The sequence below is a fragment of the Phoenix dactylifera genome, chromosome 11 (genome assembly GCF_051530095.1).
Source record: "Phoenix dactylifera cultivar Ajwa chromosome 11, Ajwa_hap1_PhDact_Kaust_v1.1, whole genome shotgun sequence".
Classification (NCBI taxonomy): domain Eukaryota; kingdom Viridiplantae; phylum Streptophyta; class Magnoliopsida; order Arecales; family Arecaceae; genus Phoenix; species Phoenix dactylifera.
In genome coordinates, this window is record NC_143200.1 from 3,479,166 (window position 1) to 3,503,141 (window position 23,976).

General features: G+C 36.3%; 2 protein-coding genes across 2 annotated transcripts in view; both read right to left on the reverse strand.

The window, feature by feature from the left end:
• The window catches only part of LOC103710616 (putative acyl-activating enzyme 16, chloroplastic), a 47,400-nt gene that overhangs the window by 23,145 nt on the left and 279 nt on the right, over window positions 1-23,976 (reverse strand). The window contains exons 2-4 of the mRNA XM_089926078.1: window positions 23,327-23,441; window positions 7,189-7,276; window positions 1,165-1,376 (exon numbers count right to left, since the gene is read on the reverse strand). Coding sequence (XP_089782204.1) covers window positions 1,165-1,376; window positions 7,189-7,271 — 295 coding nt within the window. The 5' untranslated portion in view covers window positions 7,272-7,276; window positions 23,327-23,441. The remainder of the gene's footprint in view (window positions 1-1,164; window positions 1,377-7,188; window positions 7,277-23,326; window positions 23,442-23,976) is intronic.
• LOC148700569 (hAT transposon superfamily protein) lies at window positions 11,050-18,340 on the reverse strand. The gene is given in 5 exon segments (XM_089926032.1): window positions 11,050-11,332; window positions 11,335-11,466; window positions 11,549-11,761; window positions 16,689-16,960; window positions 17,929-18,340. Coding segments are annotated over 5 exon segments (1,035 nt in total). The 5' UTR covers window positions 18,194-18,340; the 3' UTR covers window positions 11,050-11,179.

Consider the following 23,976-nt stretch of genomic DNA (forward strand, 5'->3'; position numbering starts at 1 on the left):
TAGTGCAAACCGCTTTAAAAAAAAATATTAAAATATATTTTCAATACAAAAAATTAAAAAAATAGTAGTATATATTACATAATTCAGAAGTATTTTCTGAAGTAGAAAACATATTTTTCTAAATTTAAGAATTGATTCCCTCTCTCCCCTAATCTTCTCTAGAGCTTTCATCTTCGATACATGTTGGCTTTGTACGATACTGGGTACAGTACGTACAAAACCAATAACCAATATACAACCTCCGGTACTAGTTCAGCAAACCTTGCTTTGGAAACTTGAGAGTCAAGTTCCATGAGATTTTTCAAAGCTATATCATGGCCATGTTTCAATGATTAACACTAATGTCATATCCAATGAATTTCTAGCAAATAAAGTTCAAAGCTGGCAGAGAAGTCATGAGGGCATGATGATCCAATCCATTAAAGACGATTGCCAATGGGTGGTTAAATTGGCAGCATAAGAATACATCAATTGGATACCAATTTTATGCTCTTATATCATATAATTAGGGAGGCAAGTCATAGGTTATTGCAAAAGTTTAATAACATAAAAGCTAATGGTGTATATACAGACACTATATAATATGGTAGACAAACGTGAATGTTATTATTTAAAGAATTCATAAATTTATTGATGGCAAGGCTGTTTAACCCAATTCTTTGTTTCTTGTGCCGCATTGTAGTTCTCAATTTTTTTTACTTGATTTACTTCCTTAAATCTGTGCTTTACATTTTTCGTGCCAATAAATAGTATGTAATAGATGTACTTACGATTATTTAATATACTAATAACAAAATAATTGTTGCTACTAAAAAGCATGTGTGACTTAATAGAAATATTAGATGATTACTACAAGTACATAATAAAAAATAAAACCACTTTAAAAACACAACCAACTTCATGTTTAGATTATAAGTAGGTTCACTACTTAGTACATCATCATCTATCATAACATTCATCTTATGCAACCATAACTTAATAAATGAATCACCCTCAATATATTACAGATGGTGAACATAGATATTGAAAATGCATACTGTAATAGCAATTTATATTGATCATTGAAGGAAACTCTTAAATATAAGATGAATATATAAATCTGGAAGAAAGAAATGTTTTTCTGCAGTCTATTAAATCTCTAGATGTCTCTGAAGAAAGATTTACCTTGTTTCCAAGATTGAAGCAATGTATGATGGCTTTCTCGCCCTAATTCTATGATCTCCCTATAATCATATAAGGGAATGTCCTTTACAGCTTTACCATTGAGGCATGATTTCTCACCCCAGAGTAGAACAATAAATCTGACAACAGCCTTTGGAATTAAAGATTCTGCAAGTCTGTCTAAAAATTGTGGACTGTCCACAACCAGGGCAACACTGTGATGACAAAATGAAAAAACATCAAAAGATTTTAGTGATCCAAAAGTATGCAAAAAAAAAAAATCACTTTGCGATAACATGTAAATGATACATTGGTTTCAAGATATATCAAGGTTATGGAGGTTTTCATATTTTAATAAATTAATTTTCACTCATCGCTACAAGCATGATTAAATAATGAGAGCAAACTAAAGACAAGACTAAAGCATAAAACAAACAATTTTTACAGAAGCTTTTGAAGAAGGAAGCGAAGAAAAAAGAATGAGAACAAGTTCTGTCAAAACACATGAAATTTATTAAAGCAGAAATTGTCATGTGGCGATAATGCTCCAACAAACAAGTCCAGCTCTACATGACACAAGATGGAGCGCACAAAATATTGATGGTGGGATAAAGGAATTCAATATCCAAATTGTTCTCCAAATCATATGGCAGGCTTTGGACGAGCTTAGGATATCCTTTAACAAAGAAAATGAATGTTTCAATCAAGGTTCACCGTACCGGTCCGGATCGGCGTACCGGTGGCCGGCCGGACCGGTATGTACCGGTCGGTACCGGTACCGTACCGGCCAGTTCGCAGAGCCGACAGGCCACAGCTTTTTTTTTTTATTATTTGAAAGAAGTGGCCCGTGGGCCACTTCTTCCTTAAAACCACGCGCAGGCACATGGTTTTTGGCGCTGTGGTTCCCAAAAAAAAAAAAAAATCCAGCTTTTTTTTTTATTTGAAAGAAGTGGCCCGTGGGTCACTTCTTCCTTAAAACCACACGCGGGCACGTGGTTTTTAAAACCACGCGCCACGCGGCGGTTTTAAAAACCACAGCGCGAGGCGCTGTGGTTCCAAAAAAAAAAAAAACCCGGCTTTTTTTTTTTGAAAGTCCTTAAAATCACGCGCGGCGCGTGGTTTCAAAAACCACGTGCGGCGCGTGGTTTCAAAAACCACGTGCGGCGCGTGGTTTCAAAAACCACGTGCGGCGCGTGGTTTCAAAAACCACGTGCGGCGCGTGGTTTCAAAAACCACGCGCCATGTGGTGGTTTTAAAAACCACAGCACGAGACGCTGTGGTTCCCCAAAAAAAAAAAAAAACGTACCGGTGCGAAACGGCCGGTTCGCACCGGTACGAGATGAAAACCGGAAAATACCGGTTTTCATATGTTTCCGGTACCGGTCAAGGACCGGACCGGTACGTACCGGCCCGTACGGGCCGGTACGGCTTTCCTTGGTTTCAATAAAGCAAGCCAAATCATCAAGTGGTTAGTGTACCATAATAAACATTACATAAGGTAAAGGGCTACGCATGGTGGTGTAGGAGCATTCAGTCAGCAAGATTTTGGGCCACGTAAAGTATATTGATGAATATTCACTACAATAGAAATATAAGATGCTAAACTACCGGCAAGAGAGCAAACCAATTTAGTTATGCATATAAAAATGTATAAAACATGATAATTTAGTGCTATATTAAAGAAAACTACAATCTTGAATAAAATAAGCCATAATAAATGTCAAATGGAAAATAGTCTAATTGAAACATAAAGAACTAAAAATCTAGGCAAGAAAGAGTAGACTTCATGTGTTCAATAGACGGGGTTTATCAAATCATAACTTCAACTAATAAAACTGTTAATTTTCTTCTAGCATATACATCAAAGATATTTATTGATGTGGCATGGGAGGAGTTTTGGTTTAGGGGAGGCAGCAATCTTATATTTTTTTTATGGAAAAAATATAGGGATGCCCCCTCAATTTAAGGCCTATCTTAGAGACACCCCCTTGACTTTAAAAAGTTCTAAATGGGCCCTTCAAGTTTACAAACTGTTCCAAACTGGTCCTCTAGCTCCCCGATTGGCAAACGGCATTAGCCTATCGTTTCAAATGATGACCCTTTTTAGCCTGTTTGAACGTCTTTTCGGCTACCCCCAGTTCCAACCATTCTCATCAAATCCTTTGCTCCCGTCCTCCCTTCGGGCGATTATCAAGCATTCATCGACATTTTGATCAAGAGGGAGTGTTGTTTTGTTAATAGAGGCTGCTAGATTAGGGCTGAACTGCATTCCCTTGGTTGGAACACTGAGGTGATTGTCTTATAGAAATTCCCAATGTGATCGATTTAATGGGGTGGAAATGTGAGTTCCTATAAACGAGACATAAATTAGTTGGTTATATGTTGAATTCAGATAGGGGTAGCGATTTATAACTCGACCCACGAACGACCCACTTTAAGCAGGTTTGGTTTGACATAAACGGGTTTGGGTAAATGGTTCAACCCATCTATACCTATTTATTAAATGGGTTGGGATCAAGTTTAGACCGTTGACCCATTTAGCCCGTTTTGACCCATTTATTAATTAGTTTGGGTCATAACCAACCCATTTAACCTATTTAAAACCTACTTAACCTGATTATGACCCATTTAGCCTGACATGCTTAACTTGTTTAACCTGTTTAAATCCATTTAATCCGTTAAAAATCCATTTAACCCATTTAATCTGACTTGACTTGTTTAATAAATGGGTTATGTGGTTGGGTCGAGTTGCTTGTTTAATAAACAGGTCGGATTCAGATATGAAATTTTGAACTATTTAATAAAAGGACCGGGTTTGGGTTGATTAATTTTTGACCCAACATGCATCCGACCCGACCTATACCTGTCCCGATCCAACCGATTGCTGCCCCAGAATTCAGAGGAGTCAATTACTCCTTTAGCATTGGTTTTTTGTGCCACTGCTTATATGCAAGATGAAGAGTGCAAGAGAAGGCTTTCCTCATCCTCCACTAGGCCTTCTCTACGAATGCTTCTAACCTACTTTTCCTTTTGGCAGCAGGACATCTTTAGTACCACAGATATTTAATTCTGGTGTGCCAAATTCATCAATGCTCATCTTATGTTCAAAAAAATTTCTGAATATCTTATACCTTGCCAAATGGAGAAGATGCTAAAGGTAGAAGATGAGGATCTTCTGTGAACTATGCCAATGAAAACCAAAATAATCAAGGCTTTCAAGTGTGGTGTAATAATGAGTGCTTCTAGCTGAAGATCATTCTGTTATATATTCTGTACACATCCTGGAAAGGGAAAGCAGGTCCATATTCTTGGTGGAGGTGCACGGCATTGCACTTATTTTATATCATATCTTGCTGTTTCGGATGCATTGTAAGATCAAAATATTTGCAAGGCATTGAACCCCATTTATGAGCATTGTTTCACTGTGCATGATCCATTGAAAGTACATTGCGTTACTAATGTCATCATGGCTATTTTTTAACTCTTGCTAATCCACCAAACAGCTTCTCTATAATCACTTAGATAGCCAGAGCTTTCAGCTTCTCTAATACTTAAAATTGGGCATCGTTAGACCTAACAATCCTCCTAAGAAATATGGCCCCATTTATGACAATGGAATAGACAAGCTCTGCCACTTAACATGCCTTCTCACTTGTTATACTTAAAATGGGTATCATTAGACCTAACAATCCGAATAAGAAATATGGCCACACTTATGACAATGGAATAGACAAGCTCTGCCACTTAAGATGCCTTCTCACTTGTTATACGGCCTTGATTTATATTGCAATCAATCCTTACAGAAATTTCAATGTGAGGCAAATGAGATTACTTCAAAAATTTTCCCAGCTGGAAATCATGGTTCTCAAGAGCCATAACATAGATCTCATCATTCAGTTAAGCCTACTAGCGGTAACAACTCATAGCTTAGCAGTTTCTTAACAAGTACTGGCTGTAAGATTGTTTACTGATGGATAAACAACCTCATCAAGACTTGAAGGAATACTCTACTTGCTGAAAAGTTACCATATTAGGACAGGAAAAACAAACAAACTCGCAGATATGCTTTGGAAGCTAAGCAATCAGACAAGCACTCACTGCAGTTTTGGATTAAGATTTAAGATATAGCAGATTAAATGTTCAAACAAATGCTGAAACCAAATGTAGCACAGGATTTGCCTCCTCTCACCAACAAAAGAAAATCCTTAAATGGGCATAATAGTATCGAAGCACCAAACTTGGTAGGTCATGAAAGGTCAATTGAATTTGCCTAATCATCAAACAACATCGGCTTAATCTACAATGTATTACAAGTCCGAGTAAAGAGTCTGATATAATTACAATGTCAACAACATTAACAAAAGAAAGAAAGCATAGCTATGCTTGTAAGTTGGAACCGATTTGACCATTTGCTCCTTATTCCTCTTTCCTAACAAAAGAAAGCCAACAAAGCTATGCATGTAATTTATTCAGCCGTTTGCTTCTTACTTCTCTCTCCAACTAAAACCATCAAGAAGAGGATGACGAATATTAAATATATCAAACAGTCTAAACAGTATAAAGACTCTAAACCATGGGAATAAGCTCCATATTATTGAAAAAATAAATAAATCATCTCCCCATTGCCCTCCACTTCCCTCCTTTTACATCCAAGAAATCCTATCTCCTAAGACAGTGGGTCTTGAAGTAGGTTGATGAAGTTGTGTTGGTGGACCAGCTCTTCAAGACTGCGAAAATGGTGGAGGCTAGAGACTCGGATGGCACGCATGGGATATTAGCGCAGCTCAATCACCAAATTCCCTCCCCAGAAGGGAAGCCCCTCCTCCTCTCTAATTTCTACTGCAAGGATACCCTATACCACATCCTTGGTGATGTCAGTTCCAATTCCACCCAATCACCATTGCCTTCCTGAAGCCCATTACCCATGCTCTAGAGTCCGTGCTCAAGCTCTTCCAAAATCCCATCACCCGATCGGGCACAAGATTTCAAGGATTTCTGCTCTTCCGCCTACGAGATTATAGAGGAGGATCTTGATTAAGAGGGTCCGCCAGAGAAAAGGAGATCACATGGTAGGGCTAGGCGAGTAGAGAGAGGGGGTCCTGGGGCATCGAGGATGGACCTGGAGAGGGAGGAAGATGACCTGATTGTTCGTCTTGGTGGAACAAAATAGGAAAAAACTGAAAAAGGAAAGGACTCCACTCAAATAAATGATACGAAGGGGCATTTTCATCCTACAATCACTTTATGCTACCATGTGACTGTCACGTGACACCATTCTATTAATAGAGATGAATGGGAGGGCAAATTTGAAATAGTTTGAAACTTGAAATAGTCCATTTGGAATTTTAAAGTCGAGGGGGTGTCTGTGGGACAAGCCCTAAGTTGAGGGGGGGTCGCTATAATTTTTCCTTTTTTTATTTCAAAATGGATTAGATCTTGGGTAGAAAGATTGATGTGCCTCTGTGGATAAGTTGGAGCATAGCCACATATTCCAGATACACAGATAAAATCAGGTTACAGCTTTCATCAAATACATGTGCATGTAGTCATGTTCCTAGGTTGGCATACTGATCTGACTTCCAAGAATCTCACTTGTACCTACCCTACCTTTCGCTATCAATAACAAATGCCATTGGGGAATTTTATCATAATTTGCATTTTCCTTTCCAATGTAACAAGAGTAATATGTATTCTGATCAAAATACTTAGAAAAACATCAACTTAAACTTTTGCTTAAAGGAAAAGCATGACATTAATATTACTTATCAGTTTTGTTCCCATTGAAGAAGAATACTTATTCTGCCACTAGAGGAGGATAGAGAATGAATGTTGGCTCTAACTTTCACTCCAGTTGAGCACCGACATACAATTTAAACAATTGAAATGAATCATCCAGATTAAAGTCATTCTCCAAATGAATAAAGACAACTTATCCATTCAATTTGAGTAAGAGTAAAATAACAAATAGTACCTTGAAATTTAAAAGTGCTCCCCATAAAAGAAAAAAGAAAAAAATAATTCTCTAACCTTTCAGAATGTTTATATATTTGGAATAGTTCATCATCTGAAGATCTTGTGCCCCGGACCACATTGATTGCACCAGTAGCCATGATTCCTACCATACAAACATTTAGACACAAGATATGAATTGTAGTGACACATGATAAAGAAACTGGAATAATAAACGAACATTCTTGAAAGACAGAATTTTTTTCCCTCCAAAAATTGGAAAACTGTATTGCTCATGAAACGATACAAAACTTCCAAATTAAGCAAAATAAATATTTAATCTTATAAGAACAGCAACACGTTAAGAATGTAAAGTTTGTAGTATGGGGATTTCATCTTCACCATCATTCAATCCTTCTTCCATCATAATGAAGTCAATTATGGATGGCAACTCTTAGAGAAGGCTCTATAAATGGATTGCTTGGGTTACGAAGTAATGTAACAAGAATACTTCAGAAATTAGTGCCAATTACTTATTAGTGTAACTTTAGATAAGAGAAGTATCTGCCATAAGATTAAGGGTCAACTACCATTTAAATGACAAGGTTTGTCATCAAAGGACCGCCAGAATTTTTTCTAAAAAAAATCATCATAATCAAAAGTGTACATGAAGAGTAGGAAAAAAAGGTACTGGGTAGAAGACAAATTTGCAATTCCAATGTGGTAAGTATTTTCACAAACAAGCAGTAAATAAAATAACACAACGTTAGAAAACATCATTTAGCTCAAGCAACACTAATGATGACACTCTTTAGAGTGGCATCCTCCCTACTCTAGTGCAAACAGTTAGCGGCAGTCTATTCGCTAGATACAACAAAACATTCATAGTCTCCTTGAAATGCACTCCAACAAAAGAAGGCTGAAAGTCATACCCAAACTAGCCAAGCGCAGAAGTAGTGGAAAATGGTGAAACAAACTTAGCCAAAAAAGCCCAAAAGAGTCATTCTTTTGACCCTGTAAACTTCGGTGTTAACCTAAGTGCCCATAAGGTGCCTTAAATCTCACTTGAAAAACTAACCACGTGCCTAAAACATACATTTGAACTTAACCCTTTTTCTTGATCACTCTTTAGACCCTTGGCAAAATGGAGAAACCAAGGTTTGAAGTACCAGCGGGATAGGGACCATCCCATCCCATTGCCATGAGATAACAGGACTTGGGACAGGTGCGGGGATCCGAAACCCATGTCCGCGGGCCATCCCGCCCATCCCACCTTCGTCCCGGCCGGGTCACGCATTGAAATGGGTGATTCACCCATCTATCCTGGCGGAGAGAAATAAAAAAATAAAATAAATCTTCCTCCAACAAATAATCATACCGCTTTTCTCGAAAAATCCCAATCATCCCATGACCTCTGCTGTAGGATCTCATCCTGCTTCTGTTTAACAGTAATACTTTCAAACTAAGAAGAATGGAGCATCGTGTTAATTGCCTGGAGCAGCAATTTAAGAAACTTAAGCAATAATAAAATAACTGCATACATACACTTAAGCTTATTTTGTTATACAATATGACAGTCTTGTTTACTTCATTGCCACTCATGGGGCACTGAAGATCAATTTGTAAATTTCAACACGAGAGTACTGAAGGTAAAAGTGACTGGCTATGCGACTGAGCTTTGTGCGATAAAAATTGCCACATTTTTCATCAAATCTATCATTTTTGTCTTGTCAAGGGCTCATGCAGTGTCATTTTTAGGTAATCGAGGAAGGATCTTCAATAGACTAGGCATATATAAAGAAGACAGAATGATCAGAAAGTGTCAAAACATTTAAAAATTTTCAGCACATGATGGACCAATATAACCAGATCTCCTTAGCTTAGAAATGTTTGCTCTCATGAAATCTAGCAGTAGCAAGTCATAATGTAACATAGTCAGCTTGATCTAATGTAGCACATTAATATTAGCCGGTATTATTTGACAACAGAGAAACACTTATAGACATTATTCAGATAACCATATTTCCATTCGTATAGCTTCTCACCTTAGACTTAGAGTACACTAAGTAGGGTCAATTTATCTTACATACATTACTTTTAAAATTCAAATATGTTTAAAAAATAAATAAAATTATAAAACTTCACAAATAATTAAGAAAGAAATAAAAAAAAGCATCCTGAGCAAGTATCGGGACACTTGACTACGATGGCCACTGCAATGAAGTGGATGTGGGGCATCTTGTTTTGCAAGGAAATCGGGACACTTCTATCTCACAAGATTTAAAACTTTGAGAGAAACTAAGATTGACTTCACAAGTTTGAGATGGGGGCCCAATGGAATATCTTTTCTTATTTATAAAGCACAAGCAAGGTCGGCGAAACCGTCCCGAACCGGCCAGTTTCGACCGTCCCGAGCCATACTGGTGGCTCACTGGTATGGTTCCAACAAAGAAAACAAAATCCATTGCCGGAGCTGGAGATGAAGAAGAAAGAGCGAACGGGGAAGGGAAGGAGGGAGAGGGCGGGACACCGATGGAGGGCCGGCATCCGACACCCTCCGTCGAACTCCCTCCTTCTCTCCCCCTTCTCTCTCTCTTTCTCTCTCCCACGATCTGCATGTCGTCTCCTCCGTACCAATTCATGCTACCGGAGAACCGGTACGGTGCCCAGTACTGGTTCTGCCGACCTTAAGCGTAAGGATGGCTGAAACTTGAAAGGATCAGATTGAGTGGGTTTAAGCATGTTGTACCGTATCGAAGCGGACAGTACCGGACGTAGTATACCGGTTCGATACCGGTGGCGTACCGACACTATACTAATGTGGGCCGTGTGGCACTGGTACGAGATCCGGTACCGATACGACAAACTTTGGTTTCGATGCACCCTTTCATATGATGCATGCAAACTTTCATCTAAGAGTGCTTCTATCCATCTAAGAGGACAAGGGGTTGAGTCCAATGGACAATAAAGGATCAATATGCTCAATATGCACAAGTACATCTACCAAAATTAAATAATAACTAAAGCAAGAAAACTTCATTTCTTCGTCGCTTATGGATCTTGATCATGTTCAAAATACAAAATAAGAGTCTCATTACTACAAGTCAATAACATGAAATTCATCTATGTATCCCAAATAGTTGCATTAGAATCCATCTACTTTCCTATACCCACAAAACAAGAAGCTTTCCAATTCCAGCAAAATTTTCACATAACAACATGCACAAAACACATCCTTAAAATATGACCATAACAGGATATTTTTCAATCTAGATCAATTGAGGAGGTCTCCATCTCCAATTAATGTCGTCATTTGTCTTTGATCCCTTACATCAAAATTGACCATCTCCAAGATTAGGTCATCAAGAGACAAATTTGCTAGTTCAAGTTTACTTGACCCATCTATATCGAAATCATCTCCACCGACATCCTAATACTTGGAAGTGGCATCCTTGTGATATGTATCTTCTTTTGTTGATAGGATACACTAAGTTGAATATATATATATATATATATATATATATATATATATATATATATATATATATATATATATATATATATAAACGCAATCCTTTGCATGTTGTGATGTCAATCTATTCGTTTTGATACTTGATATCATTTCAAAAGTACTGCAATTTTTTCATAACATAATGAGAGCCCGGTTGTCCTAATAACCTACAAGTTATCACATTAATTGAATCAATCTTTTATAATTAATATTTTATAATTGCAGAATAAAAGTAATCAACTGGAAAATGTATAAACAAATATATTATGAAAATGATACACTCTAATCATAAAAATATTACCTAATGCAAGGCTTGCAGGTGTTGGTGCATTAGATGCTTGGATGAAATAGGATACAAACTACAAAGAACATCTAGCTCTGAGAACTTGCCAATTATCAAAGTTCCATATTGATGTACAAAATTTTCCAAACTCCTCATTAACTTTACTGTGAAGTGGAGGGTTTGAAAACAACCTATCAAAGCATGCATTTCTCCACTGGAAGATCTTTTCGTTAAGATGAGAAGGAACATGACCAACTCCATTTAGCCATTTTTCACTATAAAATTTGGCATTGAAACAATGAGCAATAAGAAGTGGAATACTGGTATGCTATTCTTGGTCCACCTTGGCTCGAACCTTCATATACTTCATTATATAACTTGCTTTCTTTGTACAGATTTTTCTTCTCATGCTTAAACATCCTCTTTTTTGTACTTCTTCAATCACAGAGTCCCATTTTTCATAGACTTTATGGAGCATGGCTCTGACGATGTCACAATCCCCAAACATACAAACAATTGGTCTAGTGAAATCCAAATCATCCTCTATTTTATCCCACATCTTCTAACCAAGATTCCTTTAATTTTTTGGGTGTTTGGGTGCGATTATCATTGTAGAACCTTCCATTCTCATCAACCACCATTCACTGCAACTTGCAAAAGGTCAATTTTGCCTGATAAATTTGTTTCACAAGAATATGTATAGAAGCAAATCTAGTTTCGATAACTCCAAGAAGCTTTAATTTGAATATTGTTATTATAAAGCCCTGTTTTGGATTGCTATTGGCAGTGGAGCTTTTAGAGATTTTAGAAGAACTCTCGAAAAGTAGAGTTTTTGAAAGTAAAGTTTTTATTAAAAACTATTTGCTGTTTGGTAACTACAATTCTAAAGTACTGTGAAAGTTGAACATATGCTTGGTAACTAAAATAAAAAAGTGCTTTTGGTATGATAAAATGACAATAAAGGTTATCGCATAGAATTGCATAGTGGAAAATAATACAATATAATATCATATACCAAGGTACGCTGAATTGGTACCGGTCGCCTATCGGACCGGTTCGAGAACGGTCCGTACCGGAACCAGTCCGATCTTTGTTTATATGTATATATTTTTTGGTTCACGGACACGCGCGAACGCACGCGGAAATTTTTTTTGGGGGTTGCGTCCACGTTCGCGCCCGCATGGACGCGCCAGAGCTGGCCACAGAGTGGCCATGCACTCTCACACCACAGCGCGTGCTATGGTTAAAAAAAAAAAATTAGTACCGGTGCGAACCTACGGGCCGATACAAGACCAGTACGCCTATAGTTAAAAAAAAATGGTATCGGTACGAACCTACGGGTCGGTACGAGACCGGCATGCATACGTATCGATTGCTACCAGCCCGAAAACAGCTAGAACCGGTATCCACACTATTCGAGTACCGGTTCCAGGCCGGACCGATCTATATCGGGCCGAACCGGCCAGTACGGACCGATTCGGCAGACCATGTTATATACTATTATATATTAAAATATTATTATTTAGTATAATATTATTATAATATTGTGTAATATAATATTGAATACTACAGCATAAATATAACATAATATGATATGATATGATATAGTAATGTGTTATTAATAGTACAATATTACTACAATGTAATGCAATATTATTATAATTATAGCATAATATATAATATATTATAATAATATTGTAATATAATACAGCAATATAATATAATATAACAGATTAGAATCTAATCTAATAATAGATTATATTATATTATTATTAAATATTATTATATATACTTAATAATATGATAATATTATTATCATATAATCATATAATATAATATCATATAATATCATTTATATTATTAATAATATATTATAATATTATTATTATTATAATATCATATAGTATCATAATATAACTATTATTATTATTATATAAAATTATGATTGTAATAATATATATATATATGCCCATATATACATATAGGGACATATATGTATATAAATATATATATAAATCTACATATTTGAATATATATAGATATATATCTGTACATATATATATATAGATAGATATATATCTGTACATATATATGTGTGTGTGTGTGTGTGTGTGTACAGATATATAGATATGTATATATGTATTATACATAGATATATATCTATACATATATATAGATATATATCTGCACAAATATATTGATATATATATATATATATGCACACACACAGATATATATATATGTCCATACATAAATAAATATACACATATATATATGTGCATACATATATATATATATGTATGTATGTACGTATATATGTATATACATACACAAATATGTCATACACACACACATGTATATATATGTACCGAAATATATCTATATATGTGTACATATACATTGATATATATCTGTACATATATATTCATATATATATATACACACGCGCGCGCTCGCGTATATATATATATATGCGTGCATGTGTACATATCTGTTTGTTATATATCCATATATGTATATATATACACACTTTATATATGCAAATACATACATACATACATATATATATATGTATATGTACAGATATATATATATATACATACATATATATATATGTATATGTACAAATATATATATAAATGTATATATACATTAATATATATATACATTTATTTATATATATATATGCACACACACATATATATATATATGTCCATATATATATACATATATATACAGATATATGTATATATGCATATATATACATATATATACACATGGTCTGCCGTACGGGTCCGTACCGGCCGGTACGTACCGGCCGGCCTGGGACCGGTACCGGATCAGCGTGAAATCCGGTACCGGTAATTTATTGTTGAAGAACCGATACGGGACCGGTTCGGACCGGTACGGGACCGATACGGACCGGTTCGGACCGGTACGGACCGGTACGCCGACCGGTACCGGTACGGCGGATCTTGTATATACATATATATAGATATATATCTGTACATCTATACAGATATATATATATATGTACATCAGTATAGATATATATCTGTATAAACATATTGATATATATATATATACATTTATATATATTCACACACACACATATATATATATAAATATTATTACTATTATTAGTATTATTACTATTATTATATTATTCCTATTTTTTAGTACTATTACTATTTTTAGTATCATTACTATTTTAGTATGATTACTATTATTAGTATTGATGGGGAGCAAAATGGATTGTCCTGCTCACAACAATAGGACCATCCAATTTCAGCCAAATAGACCCCAACACCGATTGAGCCGGACCTCAGTCTCGCTACGAGCGAGCCAGCCCGACCTCGGACTCCGCCGAAGGCTCAGCCTACCTCAGCCGGATCTCTCCACTGCCACGACCTACAGCAACCTTCTCTGATATTTATAATGACGACCCGAGCCCAAGCTCGGAACGTCCGGCTGTGTCAGTTGCGAGCCAAAGAACTTCGACCGCAAGACTATTCACCGATACGCCCCGACCGAGCTCAAGGCGCCCTCTATATTCGCGGCTCGGGACGCCCTCTATATTCGCCGACGCACCTCGACTGAGCTCGGGACGCCCTTAATATTTGCCGATGCACCCCGACCGAGTTCGGGGCGCCCCATCTAATAGCGTGCCCCGACCCTTGAGCACAGGGCGCCCTGCCGAGCAAACCTCGGAATCGAAGAAGCAAGGCCGACCTCAGCACCCGCCAAGACGACCTCGCCGAATACACGATGCAGCCCCTCATCAAGCTCGGCTTCACCCACAACCGCATCCACGTGCGTGCCCACGCCCACCTACATGGCCGTATACTACAACGTCACCGCGCTATGCTTTGCTTGCTGGCTAACGACAGTCAAGAACAACGCCATGCTGCTCCAGCTATACCCCGTCACACCTATCAATGCCTTACCGTTCACAGGAACGACCTACGCCGTGCGCCTCAAGCAAGCTCTAGCTGTCATCTGTCTGAATCCTATCTCCTCCCATGATGAAGACAGGCCATAGCTCTGCCACCTGGATACCTCTCCGAGGACTATATATAGCCTCATCAGATAGCACTACAGGAACTTTTTTGGACCAATTAAGATCCACCCTAACTTGAGCGTCGGAGGGGCCTCACCGGAACCACCAGTGAGGCTTTGTGCAGGTACACCGTCGTGCGGGAGGTGGCTCTCCTTCCACTCCAGCCGGCAGCTCCCTCGACTCCTCCGGCGTGGTCACCCTCGGGCCAAATTTGAACCACAACAAGTATTATTACTATTATTAATATTATTAATCTTATTACTATTATTACTGTTATTTGTATTATTACTATTGTTAGTATTATTAGTATTATTACTTTTGTAGTATCATTACTATTATTAGTCCCATTACTATTTTAGTAGTATTACTATTATTAGTACAATTGCTATTATTAGTATTATTGCAATTATTAGTATCATTGCTATGTTTAATATTGTTAATATGTTTAGTATTGTTGCCATGTTTAGTATTATTGCTATCATTAGTAATTGTTGCTATCATTAGTATTGTCGCTATCTTTAGTATTGTTGTTATCTTTAGTATTATTGCTATCTTTAGTATTGTTGCTATTTTTGTACTATTACTATTATTAGTATTGTTTTTATTATTAGTATTGTTACTATTATTAGTATTATTACTATTATTAGTACTGCTATTATTAGTATTATTACTATTTTTAGTATTACTACTATTTTAGAATTATTACTATTATTACTATTATTAGTAGTATTACTATGATTAGTATTATTACTATTATTAGTATTGTTACCATTTTCAATATTCTTATCATTATTAGTATTATTACTCTTATTAGTATTATTATTGTTATTAGTATTATTACTGTTATTAGTACTATTACTATTATTAGTATTGTTACTATTAGTATTATTATTATTATCAGTACAATATTACTACAATATAATATAATACTGTTATAATTATAACATAATATATAATATAATATAATATAATAATATTGTAATATGATACAGCAAATAATATAATATAATGAATTAGAATCTAATCCAATAACAGATTATATTATATTATTGTTATTATATTATTATATATTTAATAGTAATATAATATTATTATAATATAATCATATAATAGAATATAATATAATCTAATATAATCTAATATATTATCTTTTATATTCTTAATCATATATTACAATATTATTATTATAATAATATCGTATATTATCATAATGTAACTATTAGTATTATAATAATAATGTAAAATTATGATTGTAATAATATGTTATATTATGCTTTTAATAAAATATAAGAATATGATATATTATAATTATGTATTACTGCAATAATATAATATAGTATACTGTTATAATATAATAATATAATATAATGCAACATAATATATTGTTAATTTATTATTACATTAGATTATATTATATTATATTATATTATATTATATTTATAGTATAATAATATATTATGATATGATATAAGTTGCAATCATGAAATTTTTTGGTGGGCCTTTTGGTTATTAAAAAAATTTAATTAAAATCAAAATAGTTTTCCGATATTGATCAGAAAGCACTTTTGGGGAGAAGCTCTAAAATAGAGCTTTTTCTAAGTAGACCTTTTCAGTTTTCTAGCAAAGCCAAAATGGCTTTCTGATTTTTTACCAAATGTTACTATATCATCGAAGAACCAAAAAGTACTTTCTAGTCCTCCAAAAGCTTTACCAAATGGGGCCTAAGTCGTTACCAAACTATGATTGCCTACAAAATTTCTAATCATTTTCACATACTCGGCAATTTGAGCAACCCATTCAAATCGTTCAAACCTTTCACTTAAGCCTTGGCCTGATGCAAAAATAGTTTTCAATGTCAAATTGAGAAAATTCAAAACACAAGGTGTCCAAAAGACAATTAAATAATTTGCTTCAACTCTCACACTGGCCATCCAACACACCACCACATTATTCCTAATCAATTTTACAACATCTGAATGCTCAACTTCAATGATGCCTCAATGAACAACCCAGTTGGATATTCCACATTCTTTATTCAATTGGTTGCAAGAGGGTGGGCTGCACAATGATAAGGTTGCTCCATTATGACCTAGGTTCGAAATATGGAAATAGGTAAGATTAGGTAAGGTTGTGTACATCTAACCCTCCCCAAACCTATAATGGTGAGAGCCTCATGCACTGGGACACCTTTATTTTATTGGTAGCATCAAATGAATGCCAAACTGACCCGAACACGAAAGTTTGGCCCATACCGAACCAAACCGATGCCAAGTCAAAATAGTTCAATAAGTGGGGTCAGTTCGGTTATAAAACCACCTCCCCACCCTTGGTTCGATTTTAATACCCCTCCCAACCCTGGTACGATTATAAAACCACCTCCCCAAACCTGGTTTGATTATAAACCCTCTCCCCCCTCCCGCTTGTGATGGTTTGCAAGCAACGACCCCTCTTTCAAGGGTTTCAACTTTCAAAGGTTTGAGACTTTCGCTACCAAACGCTGCTCGCTCCCCCCTTGACCATCACCGATAGCCTCCCCCCCTTGATGCAGTTGGATCCACTAGACCGCAGTGAAGAATCTTGAGATACGGATCGAATTCTATCGGATCGCATCACCCCTCTCTCACTTACTCCACTAGGGTTAGGGTTAGGGTTAGAGTTAAGATTTAGCCCTCAGCCCTCCCCTCGCTCCTGCACTCTCTCTCGCACGCGCGTGCATTCCCTCCCTCTCTCTCGGGCGCCGCTAGGGTTAGGGTTAGGGTTTAGCCTTCGACCATCCCCCTTCCTCCCTCCCCCTCTCATTCCCTCTCTCCCTCTCTCTTCTTCTATCTTTTTCTCCCTCTTCCCCTCCCTCTCCCTACTTTTAGTACGTCCACTAGGATCGGGGTTAGGGTTTAACCTTCGGCCATCCCCCTTCCTCCCTCCCTCCCCCTCTCCTTCCCTCTCCCTCTCTCTTCTTCTATCCTTCTCCCTCCCTCTTCCTATTTTCATTACACCCCAGAACAGCACGATACAAACCCGTATCATGCCGAATTAGTCGACAGCCAGTAAAACCTTCGATACTGGTTCGGTGAACCCTAGTTGCATCTATTGCTTTCAAGAACTCCGGCATATTTTCAAATGCTCCCATGAAATTAACCAAGCTCTGCTTTCTATTTCAATCAATCCCATCACTAACAATTGGCACTCCCTTGTGAATCCATGGTTGTTCGATTGCTTTGAAGAGCAACATTATTTTAGATTTCTCGGCTTGTAGAATTGTGGTCCGAAGCCTATCATGTGTTGGTGGAGTGTACACCCTCCAGAAATTGTCCCATACATGCTTGATAATATCTCTAAAATAAGGTGATCGGATTAAAATACATGACAAGACATTGGCACAAAAAGAACGAGCAATCAAAGAGTCAATCTGATCTTCTGTAAAATATTTAGAGTGTTATCCCCACTTCTTTTCTTCCCAATATTCTTCAGAGTTTGGTAACGATTTGTCTTGAACCCACTCTGGACTTTGTTCAATGTTTTCTTTGTTTTAGCCGTGTCGTATTTTTTGAAGTTGGCTAACTCATCATCATAATCTGAAAGTTCTAAATGATGGCCTGTAACTTGATATATTCCTTCAAAAAAAAAGCCCTTTACAAAAATTGCACAAAAATGTGCAATTTCCACCACCCAATTATAGCTCACTTTTTCTCAACAAATTTCTAAAAAGGTCCATCATTTGAATTATCATATTTTTCTTTTCCTTTGCCAGCTCCATCATTAGCATTTTATTGTTAAAAAAGAAAATTTTAAAAAAAAGTTTTCAATGCATGTGCGCGAAACAATACTAGAGAACAAAATGTAAAAATTATTTTATTATGCTACACAAAGATCATAGAAACATGCCAGATATTAGTCAGAAGGCAACCACATGACCACATGGTAAAACCATTAGAAAAATAATTGTGGAAAGGAAAAATGGCAAGAAAGAGAGGAAGTGGGGAGAGAGTGGATGGTCAGTTCTAAACAAGGAGAGTGAATGTCCCAAGCATTTTTTCTAAAGGTGGGGATAACATAGTGCTTCGGATGTTGTCTTTCTTTTGCCCTGTTGAGAAGTGGGGAAAAGAGAACAAAACCTAGCTCAAGTAGATGAGAGAAAAAGAAGATAAAGAAAAGAAAATAGAGAAAGGGGAAAAAGAGGAGAACAAAAGAGTGACACTTGAAGGTGGAGAAACAAAAAAAGTGAGCTTCCAGTCCTATCCTTTCCTCTTCCAATATTTCTTTCTTTGCCTTTCTTTCCTTTTTCCTCTATTTTATAGCCTAGTTGGATTCAAAAGCAAGTCAATGAGATATTTAGAATAGTTTGCACCCGTCCAATCACTAGATTGAGTCAGCCTTTCTTTTTCTCCCCTCTTGTGTCACTTTGTTCTCCCAAGGTGGGTGCTTCCTTCAAACAAAAGAAAGAAGCAAAATGAAATAGAGGGCAAGGCAGGCTTCAAAGCTAACCATCCGATCAAATGACCAAGGGGTCTATGGTATATGTAAGGTAGAGCAGTGGGAGAGCACATATCTCAGTTGAGAAAGATACATGAAACAAGTTTAACATGCCATGTCACCGTAGGGAGGGGGGATAGCAAAATTTCCCAATTTTGATATCACTAGGAAAAAGCAAGAAGGTAACTTGATGCAAGATCCCTGAGATTGGCTTGTAAAGTCCTAGATTGATCTTAAGATCAAGAAGAGTTGAGGTTTCGATGAAAATATTGCCTTGCCTTATTATAGGAAACAAGACAGAGAGATAAATTCACCAATTAATTAAGTTACAAAGATAAGAATATGTTTTAAAATTTATAAAAAAAGTAATGCTACTAATGGAAAAGCCTTAGAGTTTTAACTTCTAAGGCAACCAAACATTGATCCTAGAAAACTTAAAACAAAAATTTAGATTTCAAAATATATTTTAGAATTTAAGAAAAAGGAACACAAGAGATCTACTGCAATTTAACAGAGAAAGAAGAAAAGAAGCCAAGAGATATAACAGAGATCAGGGGAAAAACAAGGAAGAGATTAGAGGGAAAGAAAAAGGAAACAAAAAACAGAAAGGGGACATAAGAGGTAGCCAAACTTGGCCCAAGAGAACTTTTTATTCATTTAAACAATCACATTTAGTGGCCAGCAAAAGAGTCTGTATGTAGCCTCTTAATGAATTGTTTTACAAGTAATTTAGGATGCTTTATATAACCAAGTAATCAATCTCCATATGGATGGCCAAGACCATACCTGAAATCGAAAAATGGAATTCCCATAGAACCCTATAGAAAGACACCAAAAACTGCACAAGATGAAAAAGCCTAGTGAACAAAGGAATTTCTTGACCATTATACACCTATGATAGGATCTTTGCATACCAATCCTACTCGAAATAGGACACTAGACCTCACATTAAAAAATATCTAAATAAAAGATTAAAAAGTATAGTACAACAAAAGTAGACCAATTTCTTTAGTCATCAAAACACACCTCCCACTTGATAATCTAAATCAAAGCCAAACCATTCACATAAACGTGTTCCCATACACAATTTAGATAAAGTCAGCTTATTATAAATTACGACGATTGCAGGTGAGTTGGATAAGGCTGACTCTAGGTCTAGCTTGACCCAGATCCGACCCAATACTGCCTTCAGCTTTAAGTTTTAGATCCAGATTCAACCCAATAACTTGGCGGATCGCATCCAGGTCAAGGTCGATATTCGGGTCCACGCAAATAATGCCTAATTTTGTGAGATCCACACCTGACAAATTGAAGTTCAGGCCTCAAGTGGAATCCATATCTGATACCCCACTTACAAGTTTTAACTTCGAGCTTGAGTCATGACAAGATCAGATTAGGTAAAGCTTATCTTCGGATCTGCATATCCACCTGCAACTCTATTATAAAAACACCACATACAGCCCAAATATCCTTAACTATATTATTCTAACATGCCAACTTGGAACTATGGATTTCCTATAGTAGCCGAATTGTTGTTGCAAAAAATGTGAGTTTTAAACAAGACCACACGATAAGTAATTACCTTTCGTGATGGACTTCCAAAAAAAATGAAGATCACCTGAATTGAGATACATCAACATTTCACGAATTGATTGCATAAACAACAAAGACAGACTGGTATGTTAGTATGTTAGTATGTTATAAACTACCCATGTGGAACAGCTTGACTTGTAGACTGGACTTTAAAACAGATGTTGCATTTTTTATCATTAACTGAACTAACAGTACATTTAAGGAAGATATGGGGGAAATGGAAAAATCCGTAACTTATTGAACCAAATAGTTGCAAAATATGTTGTAGCGCACTAATACAAGCCCTGAATCTTTCTAAATATTTGTATAACTAAGAAAAACAAATATTTCTATAAACAGAACTCTTTGCATGGATAAAAGTTTTATGATATATGAGCGAGTGTTTTAATATATGTACTTAATATTCACAATTTTTTATTTTCCAAATCAATTCAATGTTCAACAATATATCCCAAAATAAAATGACTTTAGTGTAATTTTTTATTGATCAAGATAGCACATAAAACTTCATAACAATGGATAAGATCGTGAAAATAAATATTCATTGTCAAGATTAATCAGTCATCAGTCATCACGATATCAGTTTAACTCCAAGCCGAAGAAGTATGTGATGGAGCACATACCCAAGCATCCACGTCATATATTTCACTCAACTCACAAATAAGATCATGTACTCCATTATTTTGTTCGGTGAAAAGAGTATATGCATGTGACTCCTTCAGAGAATTAATATGTACATACAGGCCCATCTCATGCCTCCATAGAATGAATGGTTTGGCATGCTAAAAGCTCTTCTCTGTGTGTATAATACTACATGTTTTTGCATCCATGAGATATCCCAATGCCTGTTCTCCAAAAAGCAGGGTCCTCTGAGCCACAAAATTGAAGCTCCTTCCAGATTCCATCCTAGAAACCGCCTCGGTCATCCTTCTAACATCTAACTCACATTTTTCTTTTCTTATCAAAATTTTTTGAGTACTCTTTAGGCCCAAGTAACCAGAAAAACTTGAACCTTGGAATGGATCTTTCAGGATGAGGGTGGGCAATTCTAACAGGACTTCAGGAAAAAAGGAAAAATCAAAGGAAATAAAAGAAAGCAAAAGGAGGTTTTTCTGTGACCCAAATTTTGCTCCCTCCATAACAGCTTTAGGATTATCCTTAAGGTCTAAGTTTCTGCAGGCATCATCTTTCCAAACACTAGGATGCATTTTCTTTCGACACTAGCATGATTTGTTTCTCTCGTGAACATTGTGTTCTTAAACTAAAACCAGAAAATGATACCAGAGGTGCTCCTCATGGAATAGCATGGAGTGCTATGAGCCACAGGCAACAAGATTGAAATCTGATCCAGGACTGCTATGGAAACAACTTAATTTAAGGAGAGCATATAGCTGCCTGCCTTAGGTTTCTCCAATATTGCAGTTTAGCACTGATAGAATGCTCCTAGCAGAGTTTATGATGCATGCTCTTCAATATACAACTTAATTTAGCATTATATTTCTTATAAGAGATTGAACCATAGAGAGGCAAACAGTGCGGTGGACTGAGTCGCCTCCTTCGCAGCACATCATTCTGGAGCCGTCACATGGGGGGCCTTGGAGCATGTGCCATCGGCACTACAACGTATTTTGTACGGGGACTATTCCGAGCATACTCACGGCAATATGTAGTGACACGCCGACACGCCAAAAAAAAAAAAATTTGAACCATGGATTGTCGACGTTTCCAATGAGACATAAGAAGCTTGATCCTTTACCCTCTTTCTTAATTTCTTTAGCTTAAATTAACTATTTGAGTACAGAATGTTATAAACATAAAGACTTTTTATATTCATTTTTGTGAATTATGGTGGGAGACTATAAGAAAAATCATAGAGTACGTAATTTTTTCAGCTTTAAATTAAAAGCATCAAGAAAGTAGATTATCAAATACTCAAACTTCCTTTTTTATGATGGTTATGGACCTATGGTGGACTAGGCAAAACTTGCATTTAGCATGAAATTAGAAGATGAGTCAGATGTTTGCTTAAACTGAACCAACCAAAGAGTTCCAAACTTTATTCCTTTAAGTTTCAACTCATTTTTAATGGGTACTAATAAAGAAAGTGTTATTTCTCGTTGTTAAAAAAGAAATAATTGTTCTAAGCAATCTCCTCGCGCAATATAGCTCAATCACTGCTTGTCAGGGAACAAATATAAAATTCATGAAAAGATCAACATATATAACCTCAACCATCAGTACCACGACTCTTGAAGCAAAGTAGTAAAAGAATGAGCATCAGCATGAGCATGCATTGTACCTTGATCTGCAATCAGCCACCTACAAGAATTGTCAGCAAAAAGTGCCAGCTTCTCATCTGGGATTACTCCAAGAACCCTTAAACCCTCAGCAAAGTTCAAAATTTCTTGCTCAAGCTGCCCTTAGAGGAACAGTGAGGAATTTGAAAAGTTAAAAACATCCACAAGATCTTATAAGCCACTTATTTGTCAGAACTCAAAAGTGTTCACATTATTAAATAAAAGATATCCACATTGCAAGCATGCTTCTACTGGAAAGTAATCTAAGTAAATGCTATCTGAATTTTCCACTTGATCACTGTTCAGCAAAACTAGAAAATAAGTTATGTGCTGTGTGCTGAGTTACGCCCTGTTCGATGCGACGTTCGCAGCGAAATTCGAACGGGACGTCGTTCATCGAATGAACATGCCTCGGATCGTAGATTCAAAATTTTTTCTGGATCCAAATCTAGAAGATCTTTGAACTCATTAGGAAGGAGAGATTAGGATCTGAGGAGGGTTGATTAAGATTTATAAAACTGAAACAAAATCAGAAGTTATTAGATTTGAAGATCTCATCTTCAAAAATTCTGCAGGTGTAGAACACCGCAGCCTGATGATCTATTCTAGGTTCCTGTTTGAGCCGTACAATTGTCCGGCCTCTACAGGTATC